The sequence below is a fragment of the Acyrthosiphon pisum genome, chromosome A2, assembly GCF_005508785.2.
Source record: "Acyrthosiphon pisum isolate AL4f chromosome A2, pea_aphid_22Mar2018_4r6ur, whole genome shotgun sequence".
NCBI lineage: Eukaryota > Metazoa > Arthropoda > Insecta > Hemiptera > Aphididae > Acyrthosiphon > Acyrthosiphon pisum.
In genome coordinates this window covers 56,655,971-56,672,522 of record NC_042495.1, presented here as the reverse complement: position 1 = coordinate 56,672,522, position 16,552 = coordinate 56,655,971, and the positions used below count along the sequence as shown (strand labels likewise).

Here is a 16,552-nt window from a genome sequence, read left to right as displayed (position 1 = left end):
TACTTACTATAATCCCCCTCAAGCCCCCCCCACCATTTCCACCAATGCACTAAGGCAACTCATGGCAGGGTATGTGGAATGCGCTGTCCATATAATATATAAATATAGTCTAAAGATGGGTATGTCGATGGTTGAATTAATATTTCAACTTTACGTCTTTACGGTAACCTGTGGTATATAAATCGGTCAATAACAAGAATTTACGAATCAAGGAGTGCCACCGTGCCTACGACATCGCACTACCGTCGCGTCGAAATAACAGCTGATGATCCTAACCATTAGGCACTAACCAGTATAATATTATATAGATCCTAGAAGGTATGCGTGGAGTGTCGAGAAGTATCGAACGTCAGTCGTCTTCGCGTTATAATAAGAATAATAACGATAACGATAATACGTGAGAGCAGCAACTAGCGTTTTTATACACGTAGCTCGGGTTTTTGATTTTTTTTTACATTTTATTTCTCATCGGTGTCTCTCAACGCGACAGACGACAGTGTTCCACCACCACCTCACGGCCTTGCCGAAACATGTGCAATGGTGAACCTCGTCAACAGGTACAATAACAATATGTCTCGTGTGTATTATACTGCTATGAAATATTATTATAATAATATAATACATGACGTAACATAATAATTAATAATATTATAGCGTTCGAGACGTCCCAAGAAACGACGACGCACCGTAGCATCGCAAACGGGGCAGCGTGGCCACTGGCGTCTGGTGGCGTGGCGGCGACGGCAGCGGTCCGTAGTCCGTACGCACTACGCGTCAACGGCCGCAGACCGACCCTCTCCCACCACCACAAACATCAACATAGTGTAGCCCGGGCAACGCGTAGCCACGTCAGCTGCCGCCGCCGGATCAGCTCGTGTAACTCCGTCGTCACCGACTCGGTTCTACCTACTACGCCACAACGACCGTGTCACCGCCGCCGCCGTCGAGCGTACCACTGTGTGCGTGCCCGTCGATCTGTTCACGTTACCGTGTCCGACTGTGAGTGTGTGTGAGCGTGTGCGCGCGCGCCGTAGATCGATAAAACGCACCGTACTCTGCTCTGCTGCGCTTCTGTTGTTACACGCCGGCTGCTTATCACTGTCCGCGAGCGACGTTATCACGCTGCCGGTCCAATTCGCCAAGTTCCGATACCACCCACGTCCACGGTAATAATTTGCCAGAGTATAATATTTACGTTTACGTCTGGTACACCGGTATACCGGTTAATACCAACCTGGGTGTGCTAACGATGAATTTATTATAATATTATGTAGGTACCTCTGTTATAATAATACGTGTTCACGCGTTCATTGCGTTTCCCCTGCGACTTGCGAGTTCCCGACGAAAGTCATTCTTTATCATAGGTGTATTGGGTGTTTTTTGATTTCGTCCTGTTTGTCGGGTAGCCGGGTAGGTATCGCATACTATTATTCAGGCGTACTATTGTAATAATATTGATTATGAAGTATGAACACTATAAACCTATAGTATTAGGTTCTAGTTTTAAAAGTCTAATCAATAAGAAGATGCACGTAGAATGTACTGTTACATATTATGTGCATGGTAAATGATTCAGAAACTATGGTTAGGTTGCAGGACGAGTATCCGACATCAGGCACCTGCTGCAGAGAATTAATGATTTGAGTACAAAATATATGTATTATATCGCGTCGAGTGTAGACTCTCAGTAATCGTTCGAATCAAAAAAAAAAATCAATTACAAAGCTTCGGGACTCGGGAGTTAGTTCGAAGCGCTCGCGAGTCGCGGGCTCGGCCGCTGCAGATATCGGCTCGGTTGTGTGGGTCGAGGATGACATAATCCTATAATACAGTGGATCGAGTGTTGTCTAGGACTTGATATTACGAGTAGGTCGCATGACGTGTAAACTGTAAAGCCACGTACTTAATAACAGACACTAGCCTGTCACAAGTATAAGCACTTGTAAATATTATAGATCTATTGACATATTATTATATTGTATGTAATATAACTATTAAGTGACATTATCGATTTTCTGAGTGGTTGCGCTTCAGTAGAAATAATATTGTATTATATTTTATTTATGATATTCGCATCTGTTCAAACTATTTAATATTTATAGAGGTGTAGTATGTACAATGTGATGTAGGTATCAAAATTCACGAGAGCTTAATATATTAAAATATTTTTCATTTATTTATTACAATATATTATACAATCTGTAATAAAAATGAATACAATAAATAATATGGTGGGGAGGGAGGGTAGTACAAATATACATTTAAAATATATTATGCATAATATTGTACTAATAGTGTGTGTATTTCGATGCGTGGCAGTCGTACATGTGCAATTTTTGTTCCGTTCACATGAGTTTAGCTCGTCCATTAAGCCCGCCCAACGGATCGTGTTACTATCATTACGATTTATTATTATTCACAAACCGGTGTGCGGGTCTGATTTCGATGACACAGGTTTTCTAGAAAAACTAAAAAGCAATATTGAGTTATGGTACCTAATGACTAATAAATATCGCTTACTTCGGGGAGGGTAAACAAAGTTAGATTTAGATAATAATAATAATAATTTTTTATTTGCAACATAAGGATATCATACAATTATTTTACAAAATTTAGATTAATATAATGCAGTACCCCCTTTAAGCAAAGCTTGTGCTGGGGGCACAGTTCTTATAGATTAAATAAATATATACAATGGGGTTTTTTTTTTTATTACTAATTAGTTAATAGAATAGGATTATAATATTATAGATGTATAATAAAGTTAACATAATTGATAATTGATAATTAAAACATAAGTACGAAGAGACGTAAATAAATATAATAAATTTACAACAATAATAATAATAATATTTTACATAAATAACTGGTGATATTTAAAAAAAAATAAATAAAAATTACACATTTGATAAATTTAATTGTTTTATATATTTTTTGAAATGCTTGACATCTTTATAATTTTTTATATTGATATTTAGTGAACGACATAAATATAAACCCGTATATAAAATGCTTCTTTGACCAAATACTTTGTTAAGATTTGGTACAAGTATATTAATATTTTGCTTATATCTAGTGTTGTGCGCATGATCTAATGTAGGAATTAAATTTTATTTTTATATACATCAACTAGAACCGATAAGTTATAGTTAGAATTAAGATCTTTTACATTAAATTCATTATAAATCAAATTAGTGCTAGTATTCATTGGTAAATTTAGTAAGAATTTTATAATACAATTTATAGTGACAATAAGTTTTGTTAAAATATATTTTGAGGCTCCAACCCAAATTGATATACCGTAAGTGTAAATTGATTGTACTAGTGATAAGAAAATTATTCTTTTATAGTATTTATTAAATACATACCTTGCATCTTTGAAGAAATAGAAGAATTTACGTAGCATGTTATTTAAATAATTTATATGACTTTCCCATTTAAATCTATCATCAATAACTATCCCTAAATATTTTATTTCCTGTACTTTTTCTAGTATAATACATTTAGGATCACAAACTGTATTTGTAGTTTTATTACATTTTAAAGAATGTACTATTAGGTTATTTTGTATTAATGTATTTGATGGTTGCTGTATAAAACAAATATATTTTGATTTCATAAGATTTAATTTTAATTTATTTTTACAGAACCAAGCATAAACAGTATTTAAAATTGTATTTGCTTCATTGTATAGTTTATCAACAGTTAATTCCGATAGTAGAATAGCTGTATCATCAGCGAAGCTTAATAATTCTGTATTATGATTTATTTTCAGTTTTAGGAGATCGTTTATAAATATGATAAATAATAAGGGACCTAGAACAGTGCCTTGATATGTCACTATAAATCAATACCTATTGTTACGTAAATGTTTATGACGACGTTATAACTTATAATAGCTCTTAAAAAAAACTAAGTAACAAGTAAATAATATATTTGGCTCAACCGTTCATCCATATAGGGTCTTTCTGATTTCTAAATCTAATGCTCGGAATTCCTATATCACCAACAATTATAAATACATGTACTGTCACTTTTAGCTGGCGCCTAACATATTTTATATTCATAATATATATATGGATATAATATAATATAATATGCATGTATATATAATATTATATACCAGGTATTGAGATTTATACCACACACGGCGATAGAAGACTACTCCACCTTTGTCCTTTGGTAGTGTTTTTTTCTGCTGATTCAGACGTGGAACAGGAAAACAGGATGTAATTGTATAATGGATACAGGATAATAATTATTGTGTACCTATTACCTACCTACACATAATGTTAAGTGCTCGGTTATCTGCACGGTGTATACCTAATAATATAATCATGGTTTAGTACTTTAGTGGTTTCTTACTATTGAGAATTTCTGGAATAGATATCGTAAAAATATGTGTATTGTGTACCTTTATAATACTATATTAATTACCTTTTATATTTTTAAGCACTTGTTCGGTCGCTCTAACTTATAGTAGATTTAGGTACATGATCCACGTGTTTTTAAGGATTCATGATAATATGTCATAATCGTAATGTGCATAATTTAATGTAATTATGTAAATAATTTGTATTAACACAATTTAATATTTACTATATTCGTATTTACCATCATGATACTCACCTACTGTATGAAACTATGAACACATGTGTTTTCGTATTTCCTAGAAATCATTATTTTTTAATAAATGTGTAAATAAAGTATAAACACGTAGGTATAGGTTCCTGCTGAAATACATTACGTAGTCGTGAATAGTTTTAACTATAGATTTTTAGAACATGAATATAGTATAGTATAAACTATAAAGTATAATAGTTACTCAGAAAATGATAACAATTCATGTAGGTACCTAATAGTCAATACAAATATTTGAGTTTCAGTTAGGTACTATAATGTATTTTGTTGTATTTTCATTTGAACTTTGATGAATTAGGATCGTTTAAAGTATAAATTAATGAAAATGTTGATTGTAAAATTAATTATTTATTTAAAATTAGTAATAAATAAAATAAATAATAATTAGGTAATAATGTTGTATTATAGTTGTATACTTCTGTTACTTCTGTAATAAACCTTCATCATTCACATTCCACTAAGAAACTAATATACACTACCTACCTATTATGTTATGCAGAATATGCATAAATTGGTACATTAACACTATATTATGTCAGCTGTAATCATCCATTGACTAACAGCAGATCAGACAAGTTCATTAATCAGCCAGTCGGTATTTTCCTTTAAGGTTCATTAGCTAAGTTGTCTAGAAACTGTAGACTAGCTGATTAATTCAGAACACTTACTAAGTCTTCCTATTTAACAAGTAATTTATTATTATGTAACGAAAAAAATACATTTTATAACTATTTATTTAAACTTTTTTATTTAATTTATTCAATTTTAAACTGGTAAACTAATAACGATTACAACAGAAAAACGTACAATATACTAGAAGTATAAAATGTTTAAAATTGTGTACTCGTCTCCAAAATGTAGTAGGTATACCTAACTAAATAATTCACGATACCTAATTAATTATATTACATAATGTATTATACATTTATAAACAATACCTAAACATAATTTCACTAAGACTCCAATATTTTTGGATTTTATATTTCTACATAATTGTTTCTACCATAATCCTTGTTTTAAAATAATTTCCATTTCCACGAGTTAAGTTTTTATATTTATATAAAATGTGAACACTTATTAGTTGTTAGTCCATACAAATGTAAATTTGAATTTGTAGTTGTGCACTTGTGCCCTATATCATCATACTATAAAAGCCTCAATTCAAATTTTAAAATAATATAAAGTTATTTTTAATTAATAGGTATTTAATTTTCTCTACTTAACAATAACGGGTACAATACATAGTATGTAGGTATATTTCCTATGTAGGTAGTAGGTACCTAATGTCAATAAATTTAATAATTTCTATTAACTCAAAAAATAGAAAAACTATTAGTTTGTATGATGTTGTATTGAAATATTATTTATGCGTGACTTAATTATTTCATATAAAAAAAATACTTTTTCCTCCTGTACCATCAATACATACATTCATACTATTCATACTGTTTGTATTCATTTATTAATTAATGTATGCCATCAAGTATAATATAATAATACAATGCAATGTTATAGTATATAATTGATAATTCCTATTAATAATCTATAATATAACTATGTAAGATACATTACTACATTAGTATATAGTAGTTAAGAATATTTATTTAACTATTTATTTACTTCCATACCTGCCATTATACCAAACATAATATTTCGAGTCGCGAGTCATGGTGAATATCGAGTAGACAAAAGCGCGTATGACAGTTTACAGATAACGACAGGATGCGAACAAACTAATGTGAGCTTTTTGACAGATAAATCAGCACTGGTTTAAGGCTTATGCATTTATTAAAGTATATTGTGTAATACACAAGCTATAAGGCTTAGATATTATTGTATTTATATATTATATATAAATCATTTTCAAAAAATACAATAATACGATATACTTGATAATGCATTATAATATTGTACTTACATTATTATTATAAAGTGTTGTGATTTTTTTAAAGTATACAGTTTAAAAGTACACTGTTGTGTTCCATTTGTCATTTTGATTATTTAAATATATTTAGATGACAATTATTACTTTGATCAAAATGAAAACAAATACTTAATGTTACTGCGTTAGTTAGGGCTCAAAAGTTATTAGAGTTGCATATTTTTCTAAATGTTATCCTAAATAGCACAACAAGCTAAAAATCCATTTAATATTTAAAAACAATGACGAGTTTCGTATTTTTGGAAATTTCATAAAATGTAAATAAAAGTTTTATATAGCCATATAGGTATCTATTTCTTAATTGTATAATATATTATTTTTATGCATATGCATATGCATAATATTTTCTTGTATTACCCATGTATTGTGTACCCCATTATGAACATATTCTTGAAATTTGAACAAACAGGCAAAAAACGCAATTTTTTTAGTCTAACTTTTAGTCTAACTTTTATTCTAGCTTTGGCTACGACGACTTATTATCTTTTTTGTCAAACCAATCTTCGACCAAAGTTTCATTATTATCGTAATATCTTAATTAAATTTTCTATACTAATATGCTATTATGCATCTTATATATACATGTGTAGGTACCTACCTACTATATTAACATGCATATTTTATCGATTTTAACTTCTATAGTTCTATAACTCTCAAGCTTTACGTTACGTATAATTATTTGTGTCAGAATTGCAAAATTATTGTAATTAAAAATATAATATTAACGTCATTACAGATAAGTAAATTTGTTTAGTTCGCACGTTTTTATTTTTATGAATAATTACTAATTAATTAATAAATCTCATCATCATTGTTTTTCTAAAAATGAATAAAGGTTAAATCAGTTTTACCATACTTAATCAAATTTAAAATGCAGGTAGATACCTATAATCTGTATAAATTATAATATTTATTATGTTCTTCTGGACAGTCCTGGTAATTACTATAGTATATTAGTGATATTACAAAATAATAAAAATAAAAACTATTTACTATAATAACAAGCGACATAATTATCACATTACCACAACGATACTAATATCCATAATAAGTTATAAATTAAAACATTAAATTATTTTATCTTTTTTCATTTCCGTACACATCTATGTAATATATATTAAATATAATAAAAATATATATATTATACACGTTGGTTGGTATCTAACCAGTAACCACCACCGATATATTGTACAAATAAAATTAAATCACGAATATAATGTATATACATACTGTACTGTGACACTGTGTACATTTAAATATTGTACACATCCATACACGAGGATATTATGTATCTATGTTTTATGAGTTATCTAATATAATTAAAAAATAAAAATACTCTAAAATTATTTACTATCGACTCAGTTATTTACTTCTTATAAAATAAATATTGAACAATAACATAAAAAGTTTACATTCATTTGTGGTGAACGTTGTATACTTTTAGAGTGTAAAAAGGAAAAAAATGTGATATCAAATCTTTTATTTATCAATTCGTATCAAAATATCGAAACGTCATATACGACCTAACTAATTAATGTATTTGGTTAGGATACCTAGTTGACATTATGTAAATAATCGCTTACTATAGCGATATTTGTTTTTAATTTTGCAGCACTTAAAAGTTTGAATTTTTATAAATTATTTTCCATAATATGACCATATTATTACATTCCACATGTTATTAAGTTTCTTCTCAATTATTGATATAATGACATATCATAAATATATGCTAGGTATATAATACATTCATACTTATTATACAGGTGTTTTATGTTTATTTAAATTGTATGTTCATATATTAGCTAGGTACCTTCTGAAAACCAAATGTTAAATTAAATATAATTTTACAATTATTTATAATTAATAGGTTCAAATGAGAGCAAATACAAGCAAAGGTACCTATTAATATAGCAGTATAAACTGGTGTATAAAACTCGATGTTTACTGTGTTCAGTCAAAAGTACTGGTTTTGTACACAACAGTAGGTGCGTCCCACTCATTCCCTCTTATAAATCACATGGTGTTATGTTTTTGTTAATAGATAAATACATTTTATACATTTTGTTAGTTGTTTCTATACACCGTTTATAATCATGACCGTTGATACAAACATCAACCATATAGGTATATGGGTGAATGGGTTTAAGTTTTTGTTTAGCAAAACGGTATTCAGGAGTAAGCAATTTCGCAAAGTTAAACACTGCTTAAGTCATTAGAAATTAGATAATACCTATATAATACATTATATTGTGCAAATGAAAAATTAAAACAATTTTAATATTTTTAAAGTGCCATTAAACTGAGTTAGGTACCTACTATTTTGCATTTTATCGAACATTTTAACATTTCAATATTTTATTATATTTGTTTATTATTTATGAAGAATGAGCGTTCGTGCTTTAATTTAAGACAATTGTTTTAAGTTCAACAGGTTTTCATAAGCTGCTAGAGATACTATGGCAGTCACAAAAATATGCTGTATAGGCGCTGGATATGTTGGTGGTCCCACATGCAGTGTAATAGCAATGCAGTGTCCTCACATAAAAGTCACGGTTGTAGACATAAGTGCTCATCGTATTTCCCAGTGGAACTCAGAAAAATTGCCCATCTACGAAGTGATTTGAAATATTAAATCGTTTTTACATTTTTCATATTTATACTCAACATAATTTCCTTTTTAGCCCGGACTCGATGACATTGTAAAAAAACGGAGAAATGTAAACTTGTTCTTTTCTACAAACATCGAAGAAGCTATCCAAGAAGCAGATTTAATTTTCATTTCTGTTAATACCCCTACAAAGACATTTGGAGTAGGTAAAGTAAGTATCGTGTACATTTACCTGCTAAAAAAATACGATTAGATGTATTATAATACTCTGCTGTACCTATATATTATATAATAATTATATCTGTATGTGCCTCGTAATTGAGTAGGTCACTGATATGGGCGTGTACATACATTTGAGTTCAATGATTTTAAAACGATTCTTAACGAGGACGATATTCTGTAAAGATATGATGATATTTTATAGTTTATATTAATTGATTTTCTTTTAAGTGACTTTAGAGTAGGTACAGTGTTGTATAATATGTTGAATTAATAAAAACATTTCATATTTACATTGTATATTAATAGGTATGTTATTAACTATTATAAATCAGTTGCTTGATCGTAGAAATGGTATGAATAACATTGTGGTAATATAGCTTAAAATTAATATAAACATTTTTTAAATGCATTTGTATACAGAAAATAATAATATACGTAATTGTGAAAAGTTTGATGTACCTATCTAAGTTTGAAATGTTTTAAATTGCAGGTTGCAACATAATAACTAAAATCGTTAGATGAAAAATAGTTATTTTTTGTTGAAGTATCTATAATATAGATCAGTGGTTCTCAACCGCCGGTCCGTGATAAAAGAGATGCCGGTCCGTATTGTGTTGTTATCTGATCTATTTTTAGAATAGCGTTGGGAATTATGAACAAAAAAAAAAGGTCTTCCTAGTTTTTGTAAAATTGATGTGGTCCGCGACCTATAAAATATTATCGAAGTGGTCCGGGGTGGTAAAAAGGTTGAGAACCACTGATATAGATTACATAGATTTTATATTATATTTTAATTTTGTCAACATTTGGACTTCAAACGTTCCAAAAAAAAAATGATGTGCATGTATTTTAAATATTTTTAGAATGCAGTAAGAAAAATGTATGTTGAAATTTGAATTAGATTTCTAAATGTTTTGATCGAAAAAAATATATCATCATTCGTAAAAAAAAGACAAAATTCTAAAATGTCAAATGCTTATTGGTAAATAGCTTAAAGTTGGTCTAAATAGTTTTGAATAAAAAAAATAATAGTTCAAGTAATAATAATGGTATTTAGTTATCTACTAGGTATAAGTTTATTAATTTTTGAATAATAATTAAATAACAAAAACCGTTTCGAGAGAAATCGTTATTTTATACAATTCAAATATTCTGTCCTCAAAATTTGAACTTTAAACAGTTAAAATGCTTAAAATGTACCTATTAGTTATGTATTTTGATATTTTTATTTGCTATATAAATAACTTAATATAGGACACCTTGTACTCAATTATCAAGGTTTTTGACTTATAAATAAATAATTTATCAACTTAAATCGAAATAAAACTAGAAAAGTAGAACATTTTAAATCTGCAAATAATTCAAAAACTCCAAAAATCAAATTTTTTTAAATTATATAATTTCTCTATTAAAGATGGATTATGATGTACCTAGATAATGCGTACCTAAATAGGTGGCGTACCTACTAGTTTTAATTCCCACGATATTTTTCGAAAAATAGGTACCAATCAAATTTATTACCAGAAACCACCCTTATAAAATCTGATGCATAACTAATGGTCGGTCAAAAAAAAATAATCAAAACTACAACTTTAGGTTTCATATTTATTACCTATTTATATGGCTATATTAGATACCTATGTAGGTAATTGTTATTATTTATTTATGATTTTTGGTGGAATTTTGCATAATAGGTACAGTCCGAATTTGGAAAACTATTTGTTTCATTCTAGAAACTCGTTAGTCCAAACCAGTGTAAAATTATCCCTTAATCCCGGTGCGGAATAATGAACTATGTGCATGTCCAAAAATCCCGGTGCGTTTTTTTCACACCGGTTCGAGTGAATTATTCAATTATGCCATTGTAATTATATAATATAGTCTTATTGAAAACAATAGAAAACAAGTACTTACCTAGATAACAAATAAGGAATTAAGGATGCACACTTTGTCAACAAGCATATCCGCGGATGAGTCTTTCTTCGGTGGATCGTTTTTCGATAAAATATAATGCTATCAAATAATTAAAAATATAATGTGCGTAGGTTTACAAAATTGTAATTCATATGGAAGGTAGAAATATTAAATTTATTACAGGCAGTATTTTTCCCAATAGAATAAAGAATTGTATAAACATCAATGATATGTACCTACATTAAAATTGAGAATATAATAGGAATGTTATGAGTACTTTATACTTGCTATAGACTTATAGAGTAAAACACGTCGTCAGCAAATTAAAAAAAAAAATGATTAATAATCCCAACTCAAGTTTGACTTGAATCTTGAATATGCTAATAGTATTGGTTATGTCTATTGTCTATAACAATGTAAATATATTGTAATAGAATTAAATAGGTTATAGGTATTATATTAAATATACATATTCTGTTTTAAATTTAAAATGTAGTTTAAACACTTTAGATGTAGGTACCTATCTCATAATTTTTACATAAAATTATTAAGCAAATGCGGGGCACGTATAGGAGATGAGTAGATGACGTAGCAATTTAAAATTCTTGTGAGAATATAATTTGTCGTGCTTATAAAATTACTTAGCTTGTACCTACCTATATGTTGCTATGCGCATTAACTAAAAATATTAAGTCAAAGTAATCATTTTGTCTTAATCGTAAAAGCAAAGATACCAGTATGTTTATACAAAACACTAAACATGATTTGATATTAAATCGTTTTTGCCACATTTTATTGTAGGGACGTGCTGCCGACTTAATGTATGTTGAAAATTGCGCTAGGACTATTGCCCAAGTTTCAACAAGTGATAAAATTGTAGTGGAAAAAAGTACAGTACCGGTACGTGCAGCGGAGAGCATTTTAAAAATTTTAAGCGCAAATCACAAACCTAATGTTAAATTTCAAGTAAGTTAATATTTCTACGTTATATCATACATTTTCAGTATATATATATAGGTATATATTGGATATAGACATATTGTATCATACATACCATTTTATTATAGCTGTACTTACCCAATGACCTTGGCGCGTACTAGATAAATACGTACCCAGGTGATAAATAATACAATAATTTGTTTACCCACTTTCGAAATGTTATATCTCGTATGTATATTTGAGCTGAAATTCGAATGTAACACCACGCTGAAGTTGTAACTGTGTGTTATAATATTATGTACGTTTGTTAATATATAGGTATTATCTAACCCCGAGTTCTTGTCTGAAGGCGTGGCTGTTGAAAACCTATTAAATGCAGATAGAGTTCTTATAGGGCACGAAGAGACCACTGATGGTTTATGGGCTTTCAAGGAGCTCAGCAAAGTATATTTGAACTGGATACCCGAAGCAAAAATTCTCAGGACCAACACGTGGTCTTCGGAACTAACCAAATTGGTAACTTCAAAGGGGGTTTTGCTTGTGCTATAATAGGTAGGTACCTATATGGTAATACTTAACCAAAATGCATTATGTTCACAGGCAGCTAATGCATTTCTAGCTCAGCGGATTTCCAGTATCAACTCAATGTCTGTAATATGTGAAGTCACTGGTGCAGACGTCAGTGAGGTGGCTAAGGGCATAGGTCTCGATTCCAGAATTGGACCCAAATTTTTACAAGCTTCAGTTGGTAAATACTACCTATATTACTAATAATTTGGTTTGTATTGCTAAACAAAAATGTTGCCTAATGACACAAATATGTTAAAGGTTTCGGTGGCAGTTGTTTCCAAAAAGACCTACTAAATTTAGTTTACATATGTGAATGTCTAAATATTCCACAAGTGGCTGTTTATTGGCAACAAGTAACAATCATTCTATTTATAACTTTATTACCTATTACCTGGTCATATAATGGGTAGGTACCTACCCAATGAATGTAATTAATGTGGTTTATTTTCATCAACAGGTATTGGACATGAATGTTTATCAAAAATCTAGATTTTCAAATAAAATTATAGAATCATTGTTTAATACAGTCACTGGTAAAAAAATAACAATGTTTGGATTTGCATTTAAAAAAGACACAGGTGATACTCGTGAGTCGCCTGCAATACATGTTGCTAAGACGTTACTTGATGAAGGGGCAAAACTTAATATTTATGACCCGAAGGTGAGTTGGAAGAACAATAGTAGTATAGTGGAAGAGGTATAAAATGTGAAATTCTATAAAAGGAAAAAACAACATTTGATGGAGATGCTGTTTTTTTCCTAATGATCAATGTAAAATACCTACCTACGGTTATTTATTATTTTCATTATTCACAGTACCTACCTATATACGACTAGGTATCTCATTCTTATTCATAATTAAAATGGATCTTTATTCCTAAAAACCATAAATGCTTCCAGTGGCGTCATTTGCCCCCCCCCCTCTTGCTATTAACGGGTAGGTATGGGCTAGTTTTGGGCCATTATATAGTAACTAATAGGTAATATATTTAAGTAACCTCTACATATATGTATTAATTATTTAGTTATTGTTATCTCTCAAAAAAATGGGTTACTTACCTGTATGGTTATGATATTAGCCTTTGATACTAACTAGTAAGCAGTGTTGTTAAAATTCCTTTTATATTCGAATCCGTTCAATTCCTCGTTCCTTTAGTATAAATAGGAATTTGTTCTGTTCCTCGTTCATTTAATGTAAAAAAGACCTCGTCCAATTCCTAGTTCCTATGAAAAAGGAACTCATTCTTTTCCTCGTTCCTCGTGATTCATGAGTCATTAGTTATTATAAATTTATAAATTTATTAGTTATTATTACTAATCAGAACACCAGTCATATGTGAAAAAAAATTGGTAGCTTTGTCTATAATTTTTTGTAACAGATTAATAACATGATAAGCAAACAAAAATACAAAATTTTTCTTCCCAAATGTTTTTTTACACTTTTCCGAGAACAAAAGAATTATAATATTTACGTTCCTATTCCTAAAAATAAGGAATTAATTCACATTCCTATTCCTTTAAAAAATAATAGAATTTATTCCTTCATTCATTCCTCTAAAAAGGAATCAATTCCAGGAATCGTTCCTTAACAACACTGCTAGTAAGTATATAATTATGTATAAGGAGGATATTTGTATTGAGATAAAAATGCAATATTGTAATGTAATGTAATGTAAATGTTAGCGAGCTTTTTTTTCAGTTTTATGTTGGGCCGGTCAAAAATGTTGCCCCCCTCTCAAAAACTGAAATGACGTCACTGAATGCTTCGATCTCATAAAAATATTAATAAAAATTATGAATTATATCTCATTTATTTAAATTTATGTTTAATAGTTATATTATAATACATTAATTTGTATAATTGTATCTTTTATCTACAAATCACAATTATAAATTAAATTATAATTACTTATTAGAGAAGAAATAAAATGAATAGTAAATAATTGTATATCATGTGGTTTTAAACATTATAATGTGAATTTGTTTTTAAATAAATTGAACAGAATATTGTAACAAAATACCTATGTTTAATTTATATGGTACTATTGGTACAAAATATGTTTATTAAAATAAATCACTGATCTTAGGTGGAACCAGAGCAAATAAAAAAAGATCTCATGCATCCTTACGTAACTGATAATCCAGAAAACGTAATTAAGTCTATTGAAATTCACAATAATCCATATACAGCTGCAGACTCGACACACGCTATTGTAATATGTACCGAATGGGATGAATTTGTGGTAATTTCTTATAAAATAATAATTTTATTTACAACCAACTGATCTAATTAGTTTCACATGCATTCAAAGTTGAAAAGTATAATATCTAGAAATTTACTTGATTTAATGAGAATTTTATCTTTCAAAATATAAACCATTTCATTCTAAAACAATTTTTTTTGTCTATTAGGATATCTACCAATTATATTTTTTTATTTGTTATACTATACATAATCATACATCTGTTTTAAAATCAGTATTCAATATTTAAAATTCACATAATTGATTCTGACAATTGATCCAAACTTAAAGAAAAATTCTTAATTTCTAATGTTTTAGTATATAATACACACATTTATTTCCAATGAAAAATATTGTAATTAATGGTCTACTCCTTTACTCTACTAATAGTTATTTATAATCAACAAATGACTGATGTATTATTATGTTCTAGAACTTGGATTATGAAAAAATTTATGAACGTATGATAAAACCAGCATTTATTTTTGATGGTCGCAAGATTCTAAACCATGAAATCTTGGCCACAATTGGATTTCAAGTTCATACAATTGGAAAACGTTGAATTTTAAAATGTATGGTGTGTATTGTCTTCCATTTAACCATATCAATTAAGTATTCTTGCCACTACCAGAAAATATCAGTAATTACTTATATTAAATATTTATATTTTTTTACATTTATATTTCATAATTTATTTATAACCTTAAACAAATTTTTGATACATCTATACATGACATGGCCTCATACTTAAAATAAGAAATTAATTGCTATAAGTAGTAAGGATTTATAAATTGTAATATTATAACTATGTAAAATTGGTAAGTACATATCTTACATTTTTATAATTATTGATAAACTAATAATTTTATTAATAGCTATTTAAAAAATATATATATTTTATGTAATTAAAGTTAAAATGTAAAAAAAACAAAAAGTTATTATTAATATTTCATACGGTATGTAGGTACTTATAAAAAATTTAATTTTTTAACTAACATTTATGCCTACAAAATATTTAATTTATGTTTATGTTATTATTACACTTATAATATATGACACTACATGTGTTTTTATGTATTATTTTTTTTAAGCTCATTATTGTGTACCTATTATAATTTACTTTAAATGTTGTAATTACCTATTACTTAATGGGAATACAAATTAATATTTAATACATTTTTTTTTTAGTTTATGAAAATATGTCTATTTTATATTATTTGCACAAGTTATTTTATAAAAAGTACCTATTATTATTGTTATATTTTAATTTTAACTTGTCTATATTTCGTTTCAACCCATAATAAAGATAAGTACCTAGATTTTAGTTATCTTACTTATAGCAAGTAATAACATATTATAATATGTATGTGTGAATTTATTTTTGTCCAAGACCTTAAGATGTACTATGTACGTGGGGTTTTTTGTAGCAACCGTTACAAACTTACATATTATAACTTACCTATTAAGAGGACG

The 16,552-nt window shown here is 28.5% G+C and overlaps 1 protein-coding gene across 2 annotated transcripts; it reads left to right on the top strand.

Annotated features, from left to right (window-relative positions):
• The first annotated feature begins 368 nt into the window (after positions 1-368).
• LOC100166877 (UDP-glucose 6-dehydrogenase) lies at positions 369-15,893 on the top strand. Of its 2 annotated transcripts, none has more exons than XM_008183290.3 (11): positions 369-557; positions 655-1,166; positions 9,015-9,198; positions 9,265-9,402; positions 12,129-12,293; positions 12,585-12,782; positions 12,867-13,014; positions 13,095-13,189; positions 13,294-13,497; positions 14,924-15,079; positions 15,513-15,893. In XM_008183290.3, the coding sequence occupies exons 3-11, from the start codon at positions 9,040-9,042 to the stop codon at positions 15,639-15,641; spliced, it is 1,392 nt and encodes a 463-aa protein (XP_008181512.1). In that variant the 5' UTR covers positions 369-557; positions 655-1,166; positions 9,015-9,039; the 3' UTR covers positions 15,642-15,893. The 2 variants fall into 2 exon arrangements, with proteins under 2 accessions (XP_008181512.1, XP_008181511.1); XM_008183289.3 differs by having other exon boundaries at positions 371-557; positions 9,007-9,198.
• The last annotated feature ends 659 nt before the right edge of the window (positions 15,894-16,552 follow it).